This window comes from Urocampus carinirostris, chromosome 15, assembly GCF_059441175.1.
Source record: "Urocampus carinirostris isolate Australia breed hairy pipefish chromosome 15, RoL_Ucar_1.0, whole genome shotgun sequence".
Lineage (NCBI taxonomy): Eukaryota > Metazoa > Chordata > Actinopteri > Syngnathiformes > Syngnathidae > Urocampus > Urocampus carinirostris.
Genome location: NC_142363.1, coordinates 21678047 through 21704761, shown reverse-complemented (window position 1 = coordinate 21704761; position 26715 = coordinate 21678047). Strand labels below are relative to the sequence as shown.

The following is a 26715-nucleotide window of genomic DNA, read 5'->3' as shown; positions in this document are numbered from 1 at the left end:
GTCTTGACAATGTAGAATCAAATATCTGTTAAGATGAATCACAAAGCAATAACATTACAGGTAATTCAAACATTTATTAACTGTAAAACACGTTTTTAACACTTGGTATACATAAGAGGAGTCAAGCATGACCCCATTGGTTTTTATTCTGCAAAATCTGTACAAATAAAAAAAAGTTATAATATCACCATATTCCAGGCAAAATGACACCAAGTAGATTGATAGTTTTTTTTACTTAGCCATAAACTGGCAACTTTAAACTCTGTTTTAAGAATGCAATTCTTAAGAGGCTGTAGTAGCAAAATGCCTTGTGACATTTGAACCGAACTCTTTTCAAAAGCTTTTTTTAACAAGCTGGTACATTGAGTTCCAACTGAAATTTAGCCAAAAGGCTGAGATGATCCGATGGGAATATGGAGCTGGGAAGTCCCTCCATAAACCGCAAGGTTTCCTCAGACGGCAGTGAGAGATAACCAAGCAACTTCAGACCTTTGCTGCCTAATTGGCCACCTAGCAAGGAAAACAAAAATGTTGAAGTACTGAAATAGACAAATTATAGAATACAGTAATCCCTCTTTTTTTGCGGGGTTCACGTTCTTAAAAAGTCTTGCAAATGTCAAACATTTAGTACAAACATTTATTTATTCAATAAATATGAGTAACATAACATTTATGACTGTAACAAAACACTTATTAACTAGATCTCCCAAAAAAAAACAGAAAACAGAATTGCAATTGAATAATTGGTCTTTATTTTCATTATCCAATATTGGAGAACTTCTCCTTTCAGAGTAAGAAAGCGATGTAGAGAGGCTAACATCATGGATCCTTGGATTGAGCCAGGTCTCCGTGATGATTAAAATACAACCCTCACTAAGGTAATGGTTTTCCACGGGTTGTAGCTCTGGGTCATTCGTTTCATAGGTAATGGATCTTGCGTTAGTGAGATACAGGCTCAGCAGGGGTGGCTTGTGCTGGTTTTTATGTACCAGTAGCAGTAGCAGTAGGCCAGATTGCAGCCCTACTTTTGCTTTATCTCCCAACACCGCCTCGATCAGTTCCTGGACCCGATAACAACATTTTGTTGCGCACTTCTGACCCTCATCACAGTCTGATTTTATACAATGTAACGAGTCAGTAAAATACTAACTGTTGCTGTGCTTCTCAGCTTGTTTTGGGTGGACACATTTACCTGTGTGTCCGACCCGGCTGTCTGACTGACAGGATACACCCGCCTATCTCAGTCGCGCACAGAGCCACGCTCACCCAAAACACACACATAGCCCTTGGCGACCTGCCCCTGTGATAGCATGCACTGTGTGTTGTCTGGTAAAGAACACAATGCACAATCCCACAACACATCAAAACCGCAAAAAGTAAACCGCAATACAGCAAAGGATTACTGTATAGAAAATGATGTGTAATCATAGAGAATTCCAATACCTGCTTCATCTGAGACGTGCTGAGGGGAATAAAAGATGTAGTCCACAGTGGCTGCCCCTTCAGAATGCAGCGTTGTGATTTCCGGGGCGCCAGAGTCAGGAAGGGTGTGTTTGTAGGTGGATTCTAGGTTTAACTGGTGCCTGATAGTGTTTCTAAACCTGTCATAGACAAAAAAACACATTAAGTGGCTTTCATGTTTGATTGGCAGAGTTTAAGGTTGACTAACCTAAAACATGGATGACTTCTTCTTGGTATATCTTCAAAAAAGTAACAGTTCAATCAAAATGTGTTGAGTCATGTGAATTTCTGCAGCGTAAAGCTCTACCTGGATGGTTGTTAATGACATCAGGGATGGGTGGTAAATCAGGTGGACGCACACATGAAATTGGATGGGACTGCAGTTCTATCAGAAATTCTCTGCTGTATTGAAATTTCCGACCAAGAGGGGTTTGAGGAATTGAGGTTATACTGTGAGACAGATTTGTTTGCAGGTTCGAGCGTTGACCTACAACTGGACCGGGGCTTCTGACGTACTGGCAGCAGTCAGAAATTCCAAGGCAGTCCGGCCACAGAGGAGAGCGCAATTCATTGTAAGTTATTTTGTGTGAAAGATCTTTCTGACCTGAAACCTGTTGTATAAAGGAAGAGGGTGAAGATCATCAGAAATCGGAAACAAAACAAAACATGCCAACATCTACTACTATTTCACTAATAACAAGGCATGAAAAATATCTAATTTTGTTAAGCCAATCGCAAAACCTATTTGCAAAGCGGCATGCGCAACTTTAAGCAAAAAGATTTTTTTTTTTCACAAGCCGCACCGGGTTATAAGCTGCATGCCTAAACAGCCATGAGTCATTTTTGTCCACTTCCTACATTTTAAAAATATCTGCAGGGAAATGTCTAGTACAGAAAAGTAACACATTGTGCCGCGATTCGGACTCATTTGCAGACTGTGCCCACAGCTCTCAATCTTAATCAACGAGCACAGCAGTCAATATTATTAAATAGGTATTAATATATACACAGGAGCGCAACAAAAAAACATTCTATAAAACAAAACTCAATGTACTGTACTGACTAAAAACCCATACAATCACAACAGCCTGTAAACATGCTGAGCTATCAGACTGATATTAAGCTTTCCCATCCCTTGCGTGCATGACAAAATGAAAGAGAGGAGACCAAGTATTGCTAGTACTACATAAAAAAATCATTATACATACATGTTTGGAATCTTTATAAAAAGTAGTGTCGGCTGATTGAATTTTTTAGTGTGGCATCAGGTGACTGATTATCGGTTATATTTTTCCTAACGGGACAACATCTGTGATATCATATTAGGCTGTTATCAGTATGATGAGTGCAAGCCCAATAATTATCATGTACACCTTGGTTAGGAACTAGTGTCAGCTTATCTCCCAATTTGGTGATGCAGTACCCGAGAAAACCGCCAAATAACGTGAGGATGAAGGGACAGTGTGTAAACAAATGTGAGCCCCATTCATTTATAGTGGTGCAAAGCATTTGCAATTGAGTCCTGCTGTACTCTTGAAAACCACCAGACAGTGCCAGACACAAAAGGACAGTATGTAAACAACAAGAGCCCCATTCACTTTTCACTTATGCTCAAAGCATTTTTAATTTCAGGCTGCGGTACTCCAGAAAACCACCAGGTGGTGTCAAACATAAAGGGACAGCTTGTAAACAAACCTGAGCCCAATTTATTTATATTGGCTCAAAGCGTTTTTAATTTCAGCCTGCAGTACCTTAGAGATCCAATAGGTGGTGGTAGACATAGATGGACAGTGTGTAAACAAACATGAACCACATTAATTTATGTTGGCTCAGGCATTTTTAATTTCAGCCTGCAGTACCCAGGAAAACAACTAGGTGGCGTCAGCCAAAAAGGCACAGTGTGTAAACAAACGTGAGCCTTATAAATTCATATTGGCTCAAAGCATTTTTAATTTCAGTCTGCAGTTCCCTAACAACCGCTAAGGGGCGTCAAACATGAAGGGACAGTGTGTAAACAAACGTAAACCCCATTAATTTATATTGGCTTAAAGCATTTTTAACTCATGCTGAGCACCAAGGAGGGAGGCAATGGGTACCAATGTTCTAAGTCTTAGGAATGAAGTCTTAGGACCTGTGACCTCCCAGTCCCGGGGCAGGTGCCCAACCCTAAGGCATTCTGCTAGAAGTATCACAACGAAGAGAAGAGGAAAGAAAATCAGTGTCTACTACTGTCGAATGGACTTTTTCAGCTATATATAGAATAAAAACGTATGCCAGAAATATGACAAGACGGGCTTATCTTTTAGCATTAGCTTCGATGGCGATAGAAAAAAAAAATCTTGAAGGAAGTGAAACGCATGGATTATCCACAAAAGAGTAATTGAATAAATAGTGATAAATAATAGTGCAATTTCATGAGGTTATTATTGATGCTTTTTTAGATGTGTCACAGCTGTAGGGGTAGTCAATGTTTTATAGTTATATAATAGTTATTGAGGGTTGGATTAATTCAGACGTGGCACTAGTGAAAGCCTAAGTGGGAAATGCACGGACCGCCACTGTCATATTGTTAGTTGCAGTGTTTGAAATGTATAAAAAAGTAGCTGTTTGTTGTTTGAAATTTACGGTAGCTGAGTCTCACCTTCCATGCCGGCAGACCCTGATAGTAGAGCTCCCCAGTGGTGATGAACTGGTAAAGCGGTTTATGGGGCAGAGTGTTGAAGTCCCCGCACAAGATAACGTTACAGTGTTGCCCTTTAGCCCCCCACAGTTTCACCACTCTGTCGATCTCTGCCAGTATTGTGGCTAACTGAGCCAGTTTGATGTCCCCCCTACTGGGATTGAACAGCAAATGTGTGTTGGCCACACATAGCAAGGAGCCTTTCGCCGTCACTTCGGACCCCTGGTAGACGACGGGCTGGAGGACCAAAACTATCCCCACGTTGTGTCGGTCCAAGAGTTCGGTTTGTGGTCGGAAGAACTCTACCGGCATGACCGACACCTCCAAAAAGCGACTGCTACGATAGCAAATGGCACAGCCGTCGGTCTTGTTTCCTGTGCGTCGCTTGTAAACACAGTTGTAGCCTGCAAGGGCACCAGAAGAACATCTTACAAAGGTCACTCAATGGATTAAGGGCTTTTTTTGTTTTTTAATCAAATGATCTTCTCCAGCAAGGAGGGGCGAGAGACCGAAAGGTCTCGCAAACCCTAGTTATAGGGTCACTAAATGTGAGAGGATGAGGAAGTAAAGCGACCGAGTGGAAGAAAGAGATCGGAAGGATGATGACTAAAAGGAAGGTTGATGTGTTAGCCTTGAGTGAAACAAAGATAGACTTCTGTTTCACATAGATTTATTTTCCTATGCAGGATGAAAAAACTGATTTTTTTTAGAGAATAAAGCAGATAGCCAACAAAAAAGCGTTGTCTGTGATTTAACAAAGAAGTTTTTGGTTGCTGAAGGGTGTGTTGTAATTTCAAAATTTGTTACCGCTAATATTTCCGCATAATTGTACAATTACTCCAGTCGTAACTTCTTCATCATTTCAGTCGTTTATATGTTCTTCATTATTCAGTTGTAATTAAATAAATTCTTAAGTTATTTAATCGTAATCATATAACCTATCCTCTTATTTCCGTTGTGTTTTATTTGGTAGCTGGAAGAGGCCTTGAGCGCCATCATATCACTAATGGTTAAAATCGGTTCAGACAAAGGTTTGTCATTGGATATTTCCACGGCTGTTTCTTAAGTTTTGTTTAAGTTTTAATTTAGCTTATGGACCAACCTTTTAGTATAAGATGGTGAGCCATTTAGTCTTTGCGCTTGTGAATTTCCTCAGCCTATGTGTGTAATCATTTGTGCCCGGAATATTCTGTGCGTAAAACTTCAAAAAGGAACTGCTCATCACCTCCAGCCTTTTCTTTAATAACCTACCTTCTCAAAACCTGGGTTTGAAATAACACCCCGAAGGAGAGGAGGCGTTTTCTTCAGGTGCAAACTAGATTCAGTCAATGCGTATGGTTGCACATGTTTCAGCCCCAGGAAAACATGAAAGAAATTGAGTTTTTTAGAGCAGAACAGGGCAGTGTTTAGTGATGTGAGTGATTAACAGTGACATTGGTCCAAATATTTTTCATTCTGAGGGAATATGGATAAGTGTATGACAATGCTCAGAGAGTAATTTAAAAAGTCTAGGCTTTTTATTGATATTAAAGGTCCTTACACCCACAAGAAAAATCACATTATAAATTTTATTTCTAATTATAATTTATTTTGTTTTAATTTTATTTTAACCATTATTTGTGTCTATGTATTTGGATCCTGGGTTCTTAAGTAAGGAAAAGGAGTGAGTTTTATTTTATTATTGTACTCTGAATGTTTTTATAGAGCACTTAGCTTTTACAAATACATTTGGACTGACCGAATTGAATGTCCTTTATACAAAAGTAACACCTAGATTACATTGGATGGCGCCCAAGTCACATTTTTTGTTTTTATTTAGTCAAGTCAAGTCAGGTTTATTTGTATAGCCCTTAATCACAAGGAGTCTCAAAGAGCTGCAGAGACCACAGATTTAGCACAATCTAGTAATGGAAAAAAATTTACAGCCAAAAATTGAGATTATTACTCTTTATAGTTTCTGTAAAAGTGGATAAGTCACACTTGGTACTGCTTTGGTCCCACAACCACAATGATTGCTATGCAAAGGGTCTTTTAAATCTCGAAATTCACATTTTTCAAAAAGACTCACCCATCCTCGTCAGAAAAGGATGCAGTTCCGCTTGATAATGATTCTGCTGGACCTCTTGGAGACAAATGATCTAAGTAGTAACACAAATAGTAAATAACATAAGTCAGTTTATTGCCTGATATGTAGTATTTAAAGGTGATGTTTTGGGATCTTTTTCTTATGTTGAGTTTGACTCACATCTGGCATCCATTTTTGTAGTTCCTCCAAGAGCAACCTGCAGCGCTGAGTCCAATTCAATGTCTCTTTGGAGCAGTGTGCGTACAATTCCATGTTAGCCTCCAGCAGGTCCTGGGCCAAGATGTTGTATGACATAAGAGTAAAATCCATGGAGGGCTTTGTGAAAGGAATCAGGTTAGTAGAGTGCTCTGTTGTAGTTTCTTGCCATAACCGCCAAATTACTGTTGGAATAGGTAGTAGCTTTAATAAACTATTAATAAAGAATGATCGCTAATAAAAATTAAAGGGAGATGTCATATCCAAACCATCAAAAGTCGTTTCCTGCTTCAGTGAAGGGTAATAGCTCATAGAAGGAAACTGCCAGATGGGGCAAAAGATTTCCTCTGTACCGCCGGGTCCGGAAGGGAAGGGCCACCCAATTTTTGTCTCACGCTGATTTTCACCAAAGGTGGCATGTAATGTCTCCTTCTCATTTGTCCTACCAGGCAGCATCACGTGATTGTATTCATCCCAGCACTCGGTTTCTCCTGTGTTGCACACAGGTGCATTTCCCGAGTTTTCTTCACATTCTATCCTCGCAAGTGACCCTAGAAAGCCAATGACAGGTGGATCATGGTCAACATTTGTAGTTTCTTGAAGGTTTTGCTGCTCAAGTGGGGACTGCATTTGCTCAATTTCTTTTTTGGGAGTCTCCTGTTTATCATCTTCTCTCTCTGTGTCATTTCCCTCAGATAACGATTGGGCCTTATCCATGTCAGAAGGTGCATTTACAATACATGAAGGTACAAGTTCTTCATCTGGTGTATTATCATTCCCGTTGGAGGACTGTTTGCTCATCTTTTCCTTTTCTTTTGCCATCGACAAACCGCTTTGGCCAAACTGTGAGTCCAGCAAGACTTGTGAAGATTCAATGGGTATTTGGTTTGTAGAACCATTAACCACCCTTGCCATAGTGCCATTGGCAACTGCAAAACAATAGACAAGGCATGATTATTGACAATGTGGTAGGGATGCAACAAATTATTAGTTTTCAATATTTAAATGATCTGTTAATCATTTTGTTGAATAATCAACTATTCAGAGGAACAAAGACTTTTTAAACCATGTATTCTAAAAAAACATATTTCCAATGACCATTGTAGGATGCATACAGTACTTTTGATAACTGGTTTGACCAAAAAGATTTTTTTCTTTAACAGAAGGTAACACATACATCCATTATCTGCACCACTTATCCTCAGTAGGGTGGCGGGGGTGCTGGAGCCCATCCCAGCTATCTTCGGGCAGTGGGCAGGGGACACCCTGAACTGGTTGGTAACACATACAGTTGGCCAACATTTACAAGGTAAGAAGCTGAAATTGAGACCTTCAAAATGGAACACCAGTTAGGTGCCTTAATTGGAATCTGCAATAATGGCAAAGAAGATTCAGTTCTTTATTGTATTATTTTATTTGATATTACTCATTTTTCTACTATTACTCTTACCTAAATATTTTAAACAGTGGTGTATTATCTTTTGAATGTTTATGAACAATCAAAATGCCCCCCTTTTTTGTTGTGCATTAGGCAAAAAACATGTCAAAATGACAGTAAATTATATTTTATTCCAAAAACCAATGATTTATCAATTATTGAACCAGTTGACAATTAATTAAATGATAATTTAGTTTTCAATTACAACTAGTTCAGGGTTTCCTCCTGTGTGGAGTTTTCATGTTTTCCCCGTGCTTGTGTGGGTTTCCTCCGGGCACTCCGGTTTCCTCCCACATCCCCAAAAATATGCATGTCAGGTTAATTGGCCAGTCCAAATTGTCCCTAGGTGTGAATGAGCAAGTGAGTTGTCTGTCTCTGTGTGCCCTGTGACTGGTTGGCAACCATTTCAAGGTGTCCCCTGCCGATTGCCTGAAGATAGCTGGGATGGGCTCCAGCATCCCTGCAACCCTATTGTGGATAAGTAGTGCAGAACATGGATGGATGGATAGCTCTCATCCATCCATCAATTATCTGCACGGCTTATCCTCAGTAGGTTCGCGGGGGTGCTCGAACCCATGCCAGCCGTCTTCGGGCAGTGGGCAGGGGACACCTTGAAATGGTTGCCAACCAGTCACAGGGCACACAGAGACAGACAACTCACTTGCTCATTCACACCTAGGGACAATTTGGACTGGCCAATTAACCTGACATGCATATTTTTGGGGATGTGGGAGGAAACCGGAGTGCCCGGAGGAAACCCACACAAGCACGGGGAAAACATGAAAACTCCACACAGGAATGCTGGTAGCTGGATTTGATCCCGTGACATCAGAACTCTGCTGCGGACACGCTAACCACTCAACCACTGTGCCGCCCAGATAGTTCTCAATTAATCAATAAATTGTTGCACCACTGAAAGCGTAGCTTGTTGAATAATTATTTACATTTACTCAGTGGGATTTACACGACTAACTTCCTCGAATTTCATAAAAGTGTGCTGCACATTAAAACATTTTTTTTTAAATCTAGAAGATAAAAAAAACGGCTATCTCATTGTTTCCGAAATAAATATTACATAATTGCAACTACATTAAACTAATCTACTTGTTACTGAAAATTCTGCACAACCTTCCTCAGACAACAAAATATTGATATTAAATGTACAGTAATATGTATAGTATATCTACCATTAATTAAGTCAAACGATAGGGTACATCTTGTATCATTGGATAAAAAGCATGCTGCAAATTTAGCGCACATAAAAGGTTGTTTTAACTTGATTCGTGTACTTCATAACATTGCCACGTGCTGTGTTAGTGACGTCACAAACCAAGAGCGCTGATAACAGGTGCAAGCTAGCGAGTTAGCATGTTGGCCCCAAAACCTCGCCGGCATTTTTTTTTACAACTTAACTAAACTTTCTCAGCACCCTTTACTTTGTGCAAGTAGTTAAAAAAAGCAATAGAAAAACAACAACAACTGCAAACAATATTTTAACCCGTCCGCATCAGCCCTTTGGACAGGCAAGCATAATGAATTCTCAGACGTGTGGCATCTCTACACGTTTGACAAATATTAAATTTGTGGTAGGGTTAAATGCACAAAATGCATATTTTGATCACGATTATGCTTACCCGAATGTCGTCTGCACAAGTAGCGAGATAGCGGATACAAAGCAAAAAATATTAGGCTGCCGATCATGTTTCTACGCGTTCAATTCGCGCATGCGCGGTATTAACTCATGCTGCGGCCATAGCAGTTTTACTCAACCACTTTATTGAAAACGTGTAGCCTCGCTTCAGTATTTTTTTTAAATTTAATTTTTTTATATTTCTTTTTTTGCTTTCACGTTGATAATTCGTTTGATTGTTTTCAGGGTTTGAGTTTTTAAATAAAATTAGAATTGTCTTTATTGGCATAGATAACAACGCAGTAAACACTGTTTTCAACCAGAATTGGCGTACTACAAGATAAACATGTAACAAAGTACTTAAAATAAAAAATGGAAACTATTAAAAAAATATAGGACAGGAAATAATTACAAAGTAGTGGTTGTAGACTGTCCTAAGTTGTAACCTCATCAAAAATAGTGCAATGAAAATAGTGCATGACACTAGCAGAAACATTTAGCAAAATATATGAGTAAATAAATCTACATTTCTAAAAAAAATTTCACAGTCTTTTTTAGGGTGTTAAATTTACCTTTCAAGGGAAAAGTAATAACACATTGTTGAATATAACCAGAAATATTCAGTTATAGCTGAAAACATTTTATTCAATTGCAATTGTTAATTGCATTCATTTGGAAAATTTTAAAAGAAAAAGCCTAGACAAACAATAAAAAGCATCGTTTGGTTTGAATGAATAAGAGCAGAAAGGGCGCATAGTCCTCTCATGAAACATACCCGTTATAACATAATAAACATAAACAGTGTGTTTTTTACGTTACTTAAATGAAAGAATGGTTGTTGTTGTAATTGTACATTATAACAAAATTGGAGGGCCTCTCCCCCTTTCAGTGCAAGTAGAACAAATTAAATAAGTAAACATGTGCAAAAGAATGAAAGCACACAAACAAATAAAAACAAAGGAAGAAAGTTGGTTCATATATAAAAGAGGATATTTTAAGAAGGAAATGACAGTTGCTTTATGATAAGTCAAACTATATCTATGTCTTTCTTTAAAATTTTTAAATGTGCTAGCATTCTTTGTTTTTTTCAGACTGTCCCCCAAATAGATTCATTTTAAAAGAACATAATATTTGTTTCATTTAGTTCTTAACCTTCGCTTTTTGGAATCTCAGTCTGTTTTGTGTTATCTGCTTTTGTTCAAAACCATCGTTTAATCAAATGAGCAATTAAACATGTTTTAAGATTCGACTGACTGATCCAGAACAAGTCAGGAGATGGGTTTAAATTATTTAGAGCAGTACATCTCGTGCGCTGCCTGTCAGATAGAGTTACATCAAGGAGTTTTGTTTCACCTCAAAGATGCAAATGTTCATATAGAATATAGCTCGTTGTATATAACGTCCTTGTTTGAGGATTTTTTCCTTCTTTTTTGGGTGCAAAATGTTAACACTGTCTTTTGAGTCCCTCTCTTTGGAAGATGATGATCTATCTACAACATTGAAACAAGATATGGAAGAGGATTCTGATGCAGACATTGAGGGTAAGTGCATTTTACTGTCAAGTCAAGACAAGTCATGTTTATTTGTACAGCCCTTAATCACAAGGAGTCTCAAAGGGCTGCACAAACCACAAATTATTGCAAACTACAGGCTATTATTTCACCATCCCCTGATCTAAAATCTACACGGGGGCAAGGAAAAACTTTCATCAGAGAAAAGTATGAAGAAACCTTGTGAAAGGGACCGCACATGAGGATGGTCAGGCTGCAATGGATGTTGCAATAACAAATAATACACAGATATTGTCAACAATAAATATGGGTCATTCATAAGCTAGAGAATAGAAATGTGTTTTAAGTTCCACTGAAGTTGCAGATCGAATCTCAGAGGGCAGAGCATTCCACAGCACCGGGGCCTGAATGGAGAACACTCTGGAACCTGCAGATCCCTTCTTGGCGCTTGGGATCACTCGTAAACCAACATTTTTAGAGCGAAGGCTCCGGACCGGAACATAGGGGGACATTGAATCTGAAAGATATAGGGGAGCAAGTCCATGCATGATTTTGTATAATACCAACAGATCCTTAAATCACATCTTAAGCTAACAGGGAGCCAATGCAGGTTAGCTAAAATCGGGGTAATGTGATCAAACTTTCTTGTCTTACTTAAAAGCCTCGCTGCAGCATTTTGTACCAGCTGCAGACTCTTGATTCTGGACTTCGGGAGACCAGAGAGTAGTACATTACAGTAATCGAGACGGAATGTAACAAACGCATGAATTAAAACATCCGCATCAGACTGGGGCAGTATAGGGCGAATTTGACTGAGTGACTTTGGGTGATATTACATTGTCAATACAGACGTTGCCCTTCTGGACGATTGTTCATAAGTTCCTTCAGTGCAATATTTTGTATGTTTAAGGTTTATATATGTATGTATAAGGCTTGTATAAGTAACCTATATTGCTTTGTACTAAAAAGTAAACATTTCGTGAAATAATATGCTCTATAAAGATAAATAAAGTTAAGTTTAACTTACTTTTGGAAGATGCGCTTCAAGAGGTCCTCTTCCGTGGTAAAAAGAGGCCAAACAAAGCTATCTAACATTTTTCTCAACTGCATAAATCTTTCTTATTCCAATTTCACTTAAAAAGAAACGTCTCGCCTCTTCTTACCACTTTACACCAACCATATTAAATGGATGCACGAGATATTAAACAATAAAGACTTCAAATTTCTTAGCTCGCTCGGGATACCGTACACGTATACCGTACGTTTACACACGAACTAGTAAGTAGAAGTCTGATTTTTTTCTTTGGGGTTGATGCTGGGTGACCTCTCACAGCGCCACCACAGTAATGTCCTGTTCTCTGAAAAAGGTGCACACAATACAAAATCTAACTTACAACAATATTTTTCGATATCCCGAATAAAGTGTTCGTATCTACCGTTTTACTTAAGCCAAATGGTTGTAAGTAGGGGAGTGTCTGTATTCAGACCCGTTTTTGAGAAATAAATGCAACACTGTTAACCCCATCAATTTGAGAAACCTTCCTGCTCATTTCAGTTCGGCTAATGTACACTTAAGTACATTATATTCATCCAAGCATTCTTTCAGTGGCTTATGCACTGAAGGATCGTGAATACCCATTTTTTATGACAAAACAGAAAAAGAAGAGAGAAACATCAATACATCTGTATTGGATGTTTATGTACAAGCCTGCAAGCTGGTTGGTGTTGTTCCAGTCTCATACTTCATCCAAAACCTCAACTCTCCCTCCATGGTTCTCAGTCACTATGGCCTAGGACCTTTGGGGTGCAAGGCACTTGCTATTGCTTTGGTGGTGAGTCGCAAAACTGTGATCATGTCCTATGTGAATTTTTTTTCTTTACCTCTTTGTAAAATTGTACATCTAAACTGACACTGGATTGTCCATAGCAGGGGGGCAACCTGTTGAATACACATATCGATAACAACAACTTATAATATTACTCCAATGTTGCTCCTATATCATTATGTTATTACTAAGTTTTAATTATTGCGATTATAAAAGGCTTTGTCGGCCACTAAAACAGCTGCTCTGTATAAAAAAACTGAATGATTTACATAACAAGCTAATTGGCTAATTTTAAAAATGATTTTGGAAGAATTGATCACATATTTAAAGACACTGTTCTTCTCAATAATGGTTTATGACAGTTAGCGATACAATATCTTAGAAACCATAGTGACTCTTCACGAGATATTTTCAGAACCAGTTCTTGGGCTCGTCAAGTGTTCATGGGGGACTACCTGTTGCCCGCGAGGACCATGTTTGTGACCCCTGGTCATTAGGTTAAGAATGCATGCTTTTCTTCAGTCCAGGCACCATTCTTCCTTCAGCCATTATGGATTTAGCTATAAAAAATGGATCCGTAAATGTTAATCTTTAATCCTTTTAATTCAGAGTGACGTGCATATAAAAACTCTGGAACTGGCCAACAATTACATACAAGCAGAGGGAACCAAGGATCTAACAGAGATGCTAAAGGCTAATTTCACCATCCAAAATTTGGTACTTGAAAAAAAGTAATCAAGTCGTTAGTTAATCATTATTAAGTGTGTGAGCTCCTCTTGTTCTATTCAAATTACAGGACTTGTCCAACAACCAACTTCTTTCTTCTGGAGCCGATCATGTGGGCAAAATGCTGCTGGACAGTCTTTCACTAAAATCAATAAAGCTTTCAGGTAATCAATTAATCAATCAATCAATCAATCTACCCATCAATCAATCTATCTAGCTATCTAGCTATCTAGCTATCTATCTAGCTATCTATCTTTTCAAACGGATTTCATCAATGTTTTTATCATTTTGAACTAACAGGAAATGGATTTAGAGACGATGATGCAAAATATTTCTCAGATGCCTTGTCAGTGAGTTATCAATCCATCTGCATCAACAAATATCCATGCTCTCATTTCCTATGTTTAGAAGTTTTTTTCTTCCCATTTAGATTAATTCAAGCATAAAGGAGCTAGACCTCAGCCATAATAAATTTTGTGGGCTGGGTGGTGAACATCTAGGACTGTTGTTAGGTCTGCGAACACTTATCTTTATATCATAACATCGAGGTTGAATATTGTAAAGTTCTTTTTACAAGTCTAACCTACTTACAGCAAGCAATGAGCATCTGGAGGTACTCAACCTTGGTTGGAATCAACTCAGAATGAAAGGAGCAGTTTCTCTTTGTGCTGGACTCAAGGTAAAAGTCCTGGGCAATTTCTGCATTTCATCTAATGTTGCTGGCCTTGTACAGTCGTTGTCCTTGGAGTTTTTTCTGTTTTTGTTTTTTTGTTTTTTTGAGGGGCATTTTTTGGAACTATTTTAATTGCAAACATTCCATTCGTGCAAAAAATAAATAAATAAAAATAGAGATAAGTCTTTTTAGAATAGCAACAACTGTCAGGACCAGAACAGAGACAGGACCCAATTGCGTGACGTTTACCACAAGTTTTTTTTTTTAAAGAAAGATCTGGTGTTTGCTGGACGCGGAGATAAGTTGCTCTCGGATTCTGACTGTTATCCGAACACGGAAGTGGATCTTCCGTACCGAGTGATGGCGGTGTCAGGGACGGAAAAACTGCTTGGTAGCTGGGACTGAGAGAGCAAAGCGTGGTCTGGAATGAGTTGTAAGCCAGAAAGGGGAGAGTAGACGTAGTCGGGGACAAAAAGAGGTCATAAGCCGGCACGGGAGAGCAGACGTGGTCAGGATCAAAACCGGTCGTAGTCGGAGACAGACGGGAGTAAAACCGGGACAGGTGGGAGTCAGGGTCGAAAAAGGCTTGCCTAGTATACACTGAGGTTTGCAGACGGACTGACAACAGGGGACTGACAGGATTATGTTTAACTAGGGACAGGGAGCTAATCAGAACCCGCGGCGGTTGGCGCCAAATGAGCGGGCACAGGTGAGTCACATCAGTAAACATGACAACAACAATATATTGGTTCTAGGAGAGGAAGCTAGATGGAGGGAGGGGATTTGGGAAAGTTTCGATTGAATTCCCTCATCTACCACATCTAATGAGCAGTGGATATTATACGGCAAACCAGAAGGGAAACATCTAAAGCGTGTACAGTTCTGTCTGAAGACTCCACTGGGGTAAAGTACACGTTAAATGTTTTTGGCAAAAGTAATTCTATTCAGAGATTCAGATTCAGATTCAGATCTACTTTATTGTCATTCTAGTACACGTGTATACAGAACGAAATGTCGATGCATCTGACCCCCACAGTTTCCTTGAATGTACAGATATAAATAATGTTGTATTGTATTTTGGCTACGTATAGTATTTTACCATAGTGGACCAAGGTTGGAGAGAATTGTAACCAGGGTTAATATGAACCAACTTCAACTTCTAAGCCCAAGGCCCCACAACTCCCGAAAAAAATAAATGAACAGGGTTATAAATTTGGTAGAACGATTACATAATCACTACCCACCCAATAACAAAATGAACTGGGGCAATTCAGACAATTTGAGTTATTATGAACTAAATATTCCTTTATTTAGGTCTAATATTAGCATGGAATATTATCCTTCATTATATTTAGGTAAATACAACATTAAAACACCTTGACCTTTCGTGGAACGGTTTTGGAAACGAGGGTGCCCTAGCAATGGGTGAAGCTCTCAAATTTAACAACACGCTGATGCACCTCAATCTCAACAACAACCGCATCACTAATGAGGGTGTCAGCATGTTCTGCAAAGGTCTTGAGTACAACGATACACTCCGGGTGCTGATGGTGAGTAATCTCGTGATGACCAAGACTTTGAACTGTCATAAAAATCCGGTTTTCATTGTACATGCAGCTGGCTTGCAATCCACTAACTGTAGAAGGGGCGCTGTCCCTGATCAATTCAGTGAAGAAAAATCCTAAAACTGCCTTGGAGAAGATTGATATATGTGTAAGTTGTTATCAATGACTAGATATTTGTCTATGTATGCAACATCCGCCATGTTCTTTTCCTGATGAGCAGAATGTGCTGGTCAATGAGAACTTTTTACATTTACTGGAGATGACATGTGAAGAGCATTCAAATTTGGATGTACAGTATGGAGGGGTTGGAGGGTTCATTGGCAAGAAACCCATCAAGCGTATCGACCCAATGAAAGTCCTCCAGGTATGTTGAATTTTCAAATGATAACCTGTGCAGTGAATCCAACGCCATCATAAATTCAATGAATACATATGCATAGTGTGACTATTAAATCACAATCTGTATTACACTCGCAAATTTTTATCGAAGGACTATCTGGATCAACACAAATTGCGTCTGTGGGATTTCTTCCGAAATATCGACAAAGATGGCACCATGAGAGTTCCTGTGGTTGATTTCAGGAACGCAATACAGGTTTGAAAATTGTTTGGCCATTTTGAGATTAGCATGAAATTATTCCTTTTCTAAGGCAAATAATTTGGATTGACTCTTGTCCCTTACCCAATGGTCCCTTCTATATTTTCCCAATTAAAATAATTACTTGTTAATTCAGGAATAGTTTCTTTTGCAACATACATTTGTATTTTTCCCCAGAACGCTAACAAACACACAATGGATATTATACATTTATTAAACACTCTAAAGAAGGAGAGAAGACATTAATGAATGTTGAACAGGAGAGGACTGTACAAAAGAAAAACCCTCCAAAGCTGTTCTAGGAGCCCTGCCATGAGCCCTTTATCTCCTCAGTTACAAAATTCAGATCCAGCCTAAAGGGCTTGGAAATCAAAGAACAGCTTTGGCAAACCGTGACAATAATGTAAACAGTGTGTAGTAGTCATCTTATCTCATCTCATTAGCTGTACCGCTTATCCTTATTAGGGTCGCGGGGGGGCTGGAGCCCATCCCAGCCATCTCCGGGCATTGGGCAGGGGACACCCCGAACTGGTTGCCAGCCAATCGCAAGGCACACGGGGACAGACAACTCACTCGCTCAGTCACACCTAGGGACAATTTGGACGGGCCAATTCACCTGAAATGCATGTCTTTGGAATGTGGGAGGAAACCCACGCGAGCACGGGGAGAACATACAAACTCCGCACAGTAAGGCCGGTAGCTGGATTTGAACCCACGCAGGAGGTTCCCACGACCTCAGAACTGTGCCGCACACACGCTAACCACTGCGCCGCCGTGCTGCGTAGTAGTCATAGTCAAAATAATTACCAACAGTGAGGATTGAAATAATACTGAAAATGTTCAGTAATAAAAACAGAAACTAGCAAAATAAACTTAACACAAAGGAATGCAAAAAAAATATTTAAGAGCTTATTTTTAGAATGGAATCTTTCATTTCAGCAATCGAGCATTCCCTTGGATAGATTCCAGATCGAGGGGCTCGTCCAAAGGTTTGATCGTGACAGGACAGGAATGGTGGACTACAGGTGATTATGTCCTATCGTATTTTCATGTTCTTGTACTGTATTGCCCAATTTGTCTTTCACAATCTCCTCTTGGTTCATTGCTAAAAAAAAATCAAGTATTGGCAATCGTCTTGTCAAACACTGGTGTTATTATTGTTTGACTAATGGTACGATGCTGTTAAACAGAATTATTTACGACCCTAAATAAAACTTGGCCTACTTAATGAAATAAAATGCTAATATTCAAATTCATGGTTTAATTATTATAATATTAACATTTTTGCGTAGTCTTTCCTATATTGTTTGATGTTACGTTACTTTACGCTCTCTTGCAAGGCCCCCAATTATGATGTTTTTGTTATTGTTATTGTTAGCTTTTTTAACCTGCTGCCTTTAGGCAAAATACTTCAGCGTCTCAGAACAGAACCAGGAGGCTCAAGGTTAGCTTCTTCCATCAGGCTGTCAGTACTCTGAACTCTCTTGCTGACCTACCCCCTCCCATCCTGCTGCCTTCTGCCAAATGAATCCAAAACTGTTCTATTTAGATTCCAGCTATACCTTGCACATTTTTAATTTCGAAATTATATCGTTTTTTTTTTGTTTTTTTTACATTTTCATACGCATGAACATACTTTGCTGCTATTTGTTATTGGTATCGTGCCTCATTAATTGCATGTTTTTACGCAGGAAAGACGAAGTAATTTCATCTGTGCTGTATGTTGTGCATATAGCATATTTGACAATAAAGTTGAAGTTGAAGTAGCATGAAAACAGTAAGAGTGCACATACCTTGCTGCTATTTGTTATTGGTATTGTGCCTTATTAATTGCATGTTTTCACGCGGGAAAGAAGAAGTCGATTCATCTGTTCTGTATGTTGTGCATATTCTGTAGCATATTTGACAATGAAGTCGAAGTAGCATGAAAACGGTGAAATTAAGATAAGACCTGTTTCTAGTACAGTCCAATTGCCAACCCAAACCCTGAAAAAAGATTTTAAAAAGAAGAGTTTATTCAAGCGTGTCTAAGAAATGCACGTACTTGCACAAGCATCATGCAATGATGACACGAGCCAGAATATGGTATTAGGGAGTATGAGATTTCCAAATTCCTTACAGCACGTTAAACAGTGCCGATGCTTCTCTGCAGGGGACTGGTAGATACCAGAAAGCAGATGATGCAGAACCACCGCAGACAACTACGCAAGGTGGCATCGCGTCAGAAAAAAGAGAAACACAAGAGCGACCGCATCCTCAAGACGTTCCAGAGCGCCGTGAATGCAGTCACGCCCCACGGCTCCTTGGTTATATCACCAACAGACCCTAAAACCGATTCCGCTGAGCCAAATCACTTTTCAGCCACTCCCCTCAGCTCCTGGCACCAAGTTGTCATGTCTAAAAGTGCCACGCTCTCCAGCCCCAGCAGCGATCACATCCACATTTTGCACTCACGCTCACAACCTGATTTGCTGATTAGTTGCCCTCAATCTGCCCAAGGGAGGTCCATCACAGAACGGGCCGTGCGCTCCAATCCGCAAATGGGCAAGAGCAAATTTAAGCAACCGAATGTTAACCATTTGACCAGATCCAGACCTGCTCTTAGCACCGCTCGGATTGAAACAAAGAAGTGAAGAAAACTAAATGAAGAATATTGTGGAAATATGCTCAAGAAATGTTAAAAACATTGCAAAAATGTTGTTTAATAGTCTACTCTACGGCTCAAGGGTTTGGGGTCACCCAGACAATAGAATCGAATGAGTTGCAAAATAAATAGAAAGTATAGTCGAGACATCAAGAAGGTTAGATATTTTTTTTCTTTTGGGGGGAAAAAAATATCCTTCAGACTTTGTTTTCATCAAAGAAAGGTAATTTCTAAGTGACCCCAAATTTTTGAACAGTAGTGTATGTAATTCACTTAACAAACAAAATGAAGCTCTTTTTTTTATTTCGAAATCAGTTCTGCTGATTGAACAAGAAGTGTTTGTTACCATTTTTTTCATTCAATAAAAAACTCTTTAATACTCACTGATGAGTTTACAGTTTAGTAGTCACTCAAAACAAGAAAAGAAGACTTCAATGTATTTTGAACTTGCAAGGAGAACAGGGGATGACCCAACCCTCAGATAAGAAATTCCACCCTGTTCTAAAAGCCCTGTCCTGAGCCCTTTCTTTTTATTAAATCCCCATACGTTGCAAAAATAGATCCACCCTAAAGAACTTGAAATCAAAGAACAGCAAAATTATTGGCTGATAGTGACAATGATGTGATGAGTGCATGATACACCGAACACGGAACAACAGTGAGGTATACCAGTCAAAATAACTTACTGGCATCCTATGCAGTTTCCTTTGCAGATGCTCGATTATTAAAAAACAGAAAATCATTCATCAATATTGATAAGTGTCGATATCATTACTAGTTTTGAATTGCTACATTCTATTTTCTACAATAAATAAGTCGGGAGGTAAATTTTCTGCAAAAAAAAGCATGAAATCAAGTATTTGGAACAACAAAAAATTTTGATTGCAAAAGAAGTATTTAAAAAGATGTACTTATACAAAATTATGAACTGAATTATGGACTTTGATTTTATTTTCATAGTCAATGGAAAAACAAAATGCTTTTATATAAAATCATTTTTAAAATAATGATTCATTTTCTACTTAACTTGTAATTATTTGAGGGAAAAAAGTAGGAATAACTATTTGTTTTAATTAGAATGAAATTTTGATTAGACACACTTATATCTTAAAAACTGTGTCTTAAAAATATGTTCTATGGCACACAGAATTACCCGGTAATTGTTTAAAAATGTTATTTCAATGAAGTAAATGTTATTCTTGAATCTTTTTTTTTCTATAAACTACAACCAGTGATAATATCTTTAAAGGGACAGTGTGTAATATGCAGTACCCCCTCATGGTGCAAAAAAATCTGTCTTCCAGTTAAAAAAAATTGAATACTAGGCAAAAATACATGAACTATAATACCAATGTTACTTTTTATTTTTGTATTTCTTTTTCACCGTGGAATCCCTTCTTAGATCAGCCCCATGTTCTTCAGGCATCCTCCTGCTACGCTCTGCCGTGTATCACTGGCTCTCACTTGTACCAAACAATACAGTGCTATCAAGTGGTCTGATATTACACATTAGGGTTTAGGTGAATATAGCTACATGGACTTTTATTTGTAACTTTCTCTTTTCATATTCTTAAATATGTTTTTTTGTACTTTTTCAGGTCTGGTTTCGTTCCATTCATCCATTATCTGCACCTCTTATCCTCAGTAGGGTCACGCGGGTGCCGGAACTAATCCCAGCTGTCTTGGGGCAGTGGGAAGGGGGACACCCTGAAGTGGTTGCCTGTCAGTCGCATGGCACACAGACACAGACAACTCACTCGCTCATTCATACCTAGGGACAATTTGGAACGGCCAATTAACCTGACATCCATGTTTGTGGAATGTGGGAGGAAACCAGAGTGCCCGGAGGAAACCCACACAAGCACGGGGAGAACATGCAAACTCCGCACACGAGGATTCGATCCCATGACCTCAGAACTGTGCCGTGGATGCGCTAACCACTGAGGCGCCGTGCTGCCCCATCTAGTTTACTTATTTAATGATAATAATACAAATATTCAAACCGTGCAGCACGGCGGCGCAGTGGTTAGCGCGTGTGCGGCACAGTTCTGAGGTCGTGGGAACATCCTGCGTGGGTTCAAATCCAGCTCCCGGCCTTACTGTGCAGAGTTTGTATGTTCTCCCCGTGCTTGCGTGGGTTTCCTCCGGGCACTCCGGTTTCCTCCCACATTCCAAAAACATGCATTTCAGGTGAATTGCCCGGTCCGAATTGTCCCAAGGTGTCAATGAGCGAGTGAGTTGTCTGTCCCTGTGTGCCCTGCTACTGGCTGACAACCAGTTCCGGGTGTCCTCTGCCCACTGCCCGAGGATAGCTGGGATGGGCTCCAGCACCCCCGCAACCCTACTAAAGATTTGCAGTCCTAAATACAATCATGTCTGCTTGAGAATTCTGTCAGGTGTTGGACACACCCAATTATAAGTTCGACTACTGGGAACTCTAATATCCGTGGATCACTTGAGTCAAATTAATTGAGTTCCTGTTTAAAGAAGATAACATCATTGCATTTGACCTCCACCTGAGCAAACAGTGCTGTGAACCTGGACAGGTGTCCCATCCTCCAAGACGTTTTAATGAGCTATATAAAGACAGGAGAAGTCTTCGGCTTCTGTACCATTACCCAACTGGTGTTGTAAAATGATTGTCCTACTCTATCTTTTGGCTCTACTGGGCTCCACACTGGCCTGGGGTGTAAGTACGGTATATTTTTTCCCTCTTTCTTTAACAATATTTGTACATCTATCAAAACCAGGGGTCTCCAATCTTTTTCAACACAGGAGCTACTTTTTCAAACTGATTAGGGCACCCAGTTTGATATGCATTTTCTATATAACAATTCCTCATGTTATTACCATGTTGTTACTATGTTATTATTATGTTATTACATAGGGTAATCATTGAAAGTAAAGTTAAATAGACTCAGCCAATCATTAAAAAATAATCTTACGAGAAAATCACAATGACCCAGCACTGGTAAGCTATTTTCCGGACAGGTCCGCGGGAACCGAAGCTGTCCACAGGGGGCACCCTGGTGTCCGCTAGGCACCACGTTGGAGACCCCTGATCTAAACAGTATTATTATGTTTCAGGGTCTGAGCCAGTGGCATGAATTGAGCACCAATGTTGATGCTGGAAGCGGGGGGGCGGACACATGTACCTGTGATGCGTTTTTGCCCAGTGCCACGTTTCCCATAAAAGATCTTGTGGTGGTGGAACAAGCATCGGAAGAGATCTCCCACAAGCTCCAACTGGAGATGGGCAAGGTAATTCTTGGTGATGATATAGAGAGCTGTTTGTCAGATTTTTTGGAAGGAGTATTTCTCACTATGTGTGATAGCATCATTTGTGGGAAATGAGAGGCTCAATTATAACAATGCAGCATCAGGGAATGACCACCTTGCTCAATGATGCTAAGAATCTGCTAAAATGGCCTGGAATTGAACTTCTTATCTCAGGGCTGTGAGACAGCAACTTCCCTACTGATCCTTAAAGGGACAGTGTGCAATATTTAGTGCTTCCTAGAGGTGAAACAACTTAATTTATTAGAAAGAGCAATACTGATTTAAACAATAAGCAAAAATGCACGAACTATCACATAGATGTCAATATTTTAGAAAACTCATAGGTCGAGAAAATTGCAATTACTGTACAGTATTTTACATAACAGGAGAAGATGACATAATTGTCTGCAATTTTGTTGCTACAGGTAGCGTAAGAAATAATGGTCAAAAAATGTAGAAAATGGTGCAGTTGAGTCACTGAAGTATGTATTCTTCATTGTTCTTTTTAGCACTTATTTTTTGTTGCACCTTACAATTTAACAATGTCTAGTAAACAAATTATACACGTGTTTCCTTTAACTTGATATTCTTTTTTTCCTGTACACAGGGGTGTCAAACTGATTTGAGCTCAGAGGTCACATGGTGGAAAAAGCAATCTTGCAGGAGCCAGACTCATTAAATAATGGCATAAAAATGTGCCTTAGCTGTAGGGTTTGGGATCTTTTGGAGGCTCACAAATAGATAACGATTATTAAATGATCGTTGAGGTTTTTTCTTTTTTATCAAATTTTTTTGTACCTGTAAAAAAAGATCAACAACAATTGAATTCCTTTCCACTTCAGTCTATTTATCTTGGGGAAACTCATGCAAACTTGTGAGTGAAAAAATAGCACACTAATAAACAATTGAAGTGCAAATGATTTAATGATTTGAAAGTCTTTTTCTTAATATATGAATGCATTTCTTTACCTGAATATGGGTACTTCACTGCTTATGTTCTTTGGTTGATAAATCGTAGTCACCAAATACAGCTACAGTGGGTGCTTTATTTTGCGAGCGGGGCTCCACTTTGGCGACATTCAGTGGATATATTTTGTTGTTTGACAGGATGCAGCTCATTTTTCTCATGTGTTTCTCTCAGTATCACCTTGCATGCCGGATTGAATCCGTTGGCAGGCCTGATCTGGCATGCTGGCCATATGTTTGAAACCCCTGCTGTAAATACGGTATACACAGGGTTTTATTTAGTATTTTTTATAACTTATTACAAGATTTTACAGTTTATAATGGAAAATAATCATTATTCTTAACATTGTATTCTTCCCAGTAAAAATGGGCGAGTACCAGTTCCAGATATTAGTATTGCATACCTGTCAACTTCCACGGCTCCATGCCCGTACAAACTGTTGTATTTTCCCGAACAAAATACAAAATAATCGTACACCATATTTTTAATTTTTTTTTTCAGAATGATGCGTGATGGGAAATCCCCAGGCGGCAGACGCATACGCACAGTAGCATCAAACCGCTTGCTTCGTTTGCAACAAAAAAAAACGATACCGAGATAGAGGCGAACTCGTTTTACCATGCCAATAGGTTTAATGTTGACTCTCCCAAAAAAATCTGTGGGTTCTGTGCATTTATAGATACAAAAAGTAACGTATAACAGCAAACAAACTTCAATCATTTCAGATCGAGGACTACGAAAGTAAAATGACGCAGTATGCGGAAAAGATCATCGAGTTGACAAGGGAAATAGAGCTACTGGAAAAGACACCTGATGATAACAGTGATGCCACTTTGGAGAATATGGAGGTGAAGATTAAACAAGTGGAGGCCCTGGTTGAGGAACTGAAGCTTTCTTTAAAAAGCTCTACTACTGTTTTTGAGTCTCTTCGCCTAGAGGTAAGTTCTCAAAGATGGATTGTAAGAGGGGATTCTAATGTTTAAAAAAAGGCAAACAATTGAATCTTCTAAAATAAAAATACAATTAAATAAAAAAAATCTTGGCAGAGGTTTTTGCATAACATTTTGACAAAACATTTTCACCTTTTCTTCAGATGGAGAAAAAAAATCAACAAATTTACTTAAGACTATTTTTGAGATAATTTAACAAAGCAGGGCTTTTGAAACAAGGGACACTTATGTCAAGGTTAAAACTTGAGATTGTATAAAGATGAAGAGCCCTTTCATCAGAGACGCGTCCCACCTTAGCTTTCTCCTAGATCTGCTTCCAAGATCGGTTCAGGATGGAATAACACACCCCAATTTGCTAAAGACTCATTATTGAAACCACACGCATAAAACAACACCTCTGATTGGCCTAAGTGAGATTACATGAATACATGAAAGGAATCTGATCGGTTTAGAAAGAAATCACATGTTTAGATGAAGTGAATAATGCTGGTCGCTGGATGGCGTGCAAGCATAATAAATGAGCAGTAAGGAAAGTGAAACTTTGTAACACAAAAGGTACAATGCGTCACTGTGGAGTGAAAGGAATGTAGAAAGGGGAGGCAAGCTCTTGACCAGACTTCCCGGCACTAAATTGAAGGCCATCTTGATTAAAAGTTAGCGGGCCCTAAGAAGATACAAGATGCAAGAATACAAGCAGCACCTGTATAAATATATATATATATATATATATATATATATATATATATATATATATATATATATATATATATATACAGGGATAAGGATAAGGATGAATGTTACAGTTACCCAAGAAGAAAGCAAAGATACTGAACAACGGCATGATTTTTTGCAAAGATAATATTGGGCCATTTCCTGGCACACAAATAAAGTGGGTTGGATATTCACCTGGTCTGCAGCTCCCAGTGATTTTAAACTTGCATCATTTTCTTTATTACTCAGATCACTGTCATGGTGAAAACCCTTGACAAGCTGGAGAAGACCCACGACAAGAATTTAGTTCTGCGGACGCGCCGAGAGTACATCAAGCTCCAAGCCGAGCTGGAAGAATGCGAGAGACGCCACCAAGAGATCTTTAACCCCAACATCGGTAAGCTCTACCACACATTTTGTTGACCTGTGTGTGTGAAGAACATCAAATACGTGTTCATTTCTCTTGGCGAAGGTTCTTGCCATCATACAGGTCTTATCAAGGTCAGCAAGCCTCTTGTGAGTCAGATCAATGCTCAACTGGGCCCCTCACATATATACGGAGGCTGGGGCAAAGATTCAAAGCCGATTCGCGACAGGGAGTCGATGTACTGGTACTCTGGAGACTCTTCTCTGCATATCGATGACATTCGATTCTACAGTAGTTACAAAGATCTGATTTTAAGAAAGCCTTTTCTGCATCATACCCTCTCAAGCGGGTGGCATGGTCTCGGAAGCAATTACATAGTCCGTGGCAACACACTATACTATCAGAACTACAGTCCATTTGGCTTGGCTAAGTATAATTTCACCAGCCTGACGTATGAATCCAGGGTGATTCCCGGGGCAAGCTCGACTTTTACCTACGCCAACTACCCGCATCAGATTTTTGATTTCGCTTCCGATGAGAACGGCCTTTGGGTGACTTATGCCACTGATCAGTCGGACGGCAAGGTGGTCCTCGCTAAAATAAACGAAGAATCTTTTGGAATTGAGAAAGTATGGCAGACTAGCGTCTACAAACCAGGAATCAACAACATCTTTATGGTGTGTGGTGTCCTTTATGCGGTCAGGACCATTGACATCCAGAACGAAGAGATATTTTTCATGTTTGACACTAAAACTGAAGAAGAAAAGTACATCAGTGTAACTTTCGAACGCTTCCAGGACAAGTATTCCAACATGGACTACAATCCGACTGATCAGAAGTTGTACGTGTACAACAATGGTTACTTTGTTACTTACCACCTTTGGTTTAACCACACGGTGAAGGCAACCATTGAACCCCCTTTTGCTCTAACTCAAATCTGACATTGTAACCTAAGTCAAGTGTCACAATGAGTTTTCCCTTCTTTTGTCTCATAAAATCAAGTACATGTATACCTCTTATGATTGAAATCCAAGAATAAATACTCTCTTGCATTATTGTCCGTTGTGTATTTTTTTCATACAATTTCCACTATTGGGCTGACAAGCGCAAATAGTAAATTTCACTGATGACATGGCGCACAACTCCCTCCATAGGGAAGGCCTCAGAGAAAATTGGATCTTTCTCTCCTCTTTTGGGAGATTGATCTTGTTGACTTCACAGTGGCTCGAGAGGAAGGGACCGGACCACGAGCCCACCAGGCCTAGTGATTGCCGTGCGGAAGGCTTCCTAGCCGAGGAGCCTGCTCTGAATCCCAACCTCATTTGTCTGCATTGTCCGAGGGGGGCAAAGGCCAATCAAAACAAACTTTGTTACTCTCTGCCGCCATCTCCTGGCTTGTGTCGTCATT

The 26715-nt window shown here is 39.3% G+C and overlaps 3 protein-coding genes across 3 annotated transcripts; 2 read left to right on the top strand and 1 right to left on the bottom strand.

Moving 5' to 3' along the window:
• Positions 1 to 49: 49 nt before the first annotated feature.
• On the bottom strand, positions 50 to 9619 carry angel1 (angel homolog 1 (Drosophila)). The gene is made up of 9 exons (XM_088354360.1): positions 9495 to 9619; positions 6692 to 7351; positions 6387 to 6607; positions 6210 to 6279; positions 4103 to 4545; positions 1769 to 2072; positions 1670 to 1700; positions 1444 to 1601; positions 50 to 510 (listed from the first exon to the last, which is right to left on the bottom strand). The coding sequence occupies exons 1-9, from the start codon at positions 9559 to 9561 to the stop codon at positions 347 to 349; spliced, it is 2118 nt and encodes a 705-aa protein (XP_088210486.1). The 5' UTR covers positions 9562 to 9619; the 3' UTR covers positions 50 to 346.
• A 1265-nt stretch (positions 9620 to 10884) lies between these two features.
• Positions 10885 to 19159, top strand: lrrc74a (leucine rich repeat containing 74A). The gene is made up of 13 exons (XM_088354602.1): positions 10885 to 11031; positions 12658 to 12833; positions 13437 to 13544; positions 13624 to 13717; positions 13854 to 13903; positions 13984 to 14065; positions 14147 to 14232; positions 15582 to 15776; positions 15844 to 15939; positions 16012 to 16155; positions 16282 to 16386; positions 17329 to 17414; positions 18542 to 19159. The coding sequence occupies exons 1-13, from the start codon at positions 10932 to 10934 to the stop codon at positions 19020 to 19022; spliced, it is 1803 nt and encodes a 600-aa protein (XP_088210728.1). The 5' UTR covers positions 10885 to 10931; the 3' UTR covers positions 19023 to 19159.
• A 3126-nt stretch (positions 19160 to 22285) lies between these two features.
• Positions 22286 to 26278, top strand: olfm4.1 (olfactomedin 4, tandem duplicate 1). Its single transcript, XM_088355138.1, is given in 4 exon segments — positions 22286 to 22294; positions 24005 to 24217; positions 25190 to 25337; positions 25413 to 26278. Coding segments are annotated over 4 exon segments (1236 nt in total).
• Positions 26279 to 26715: the final 437 nt, after the last annotated feature.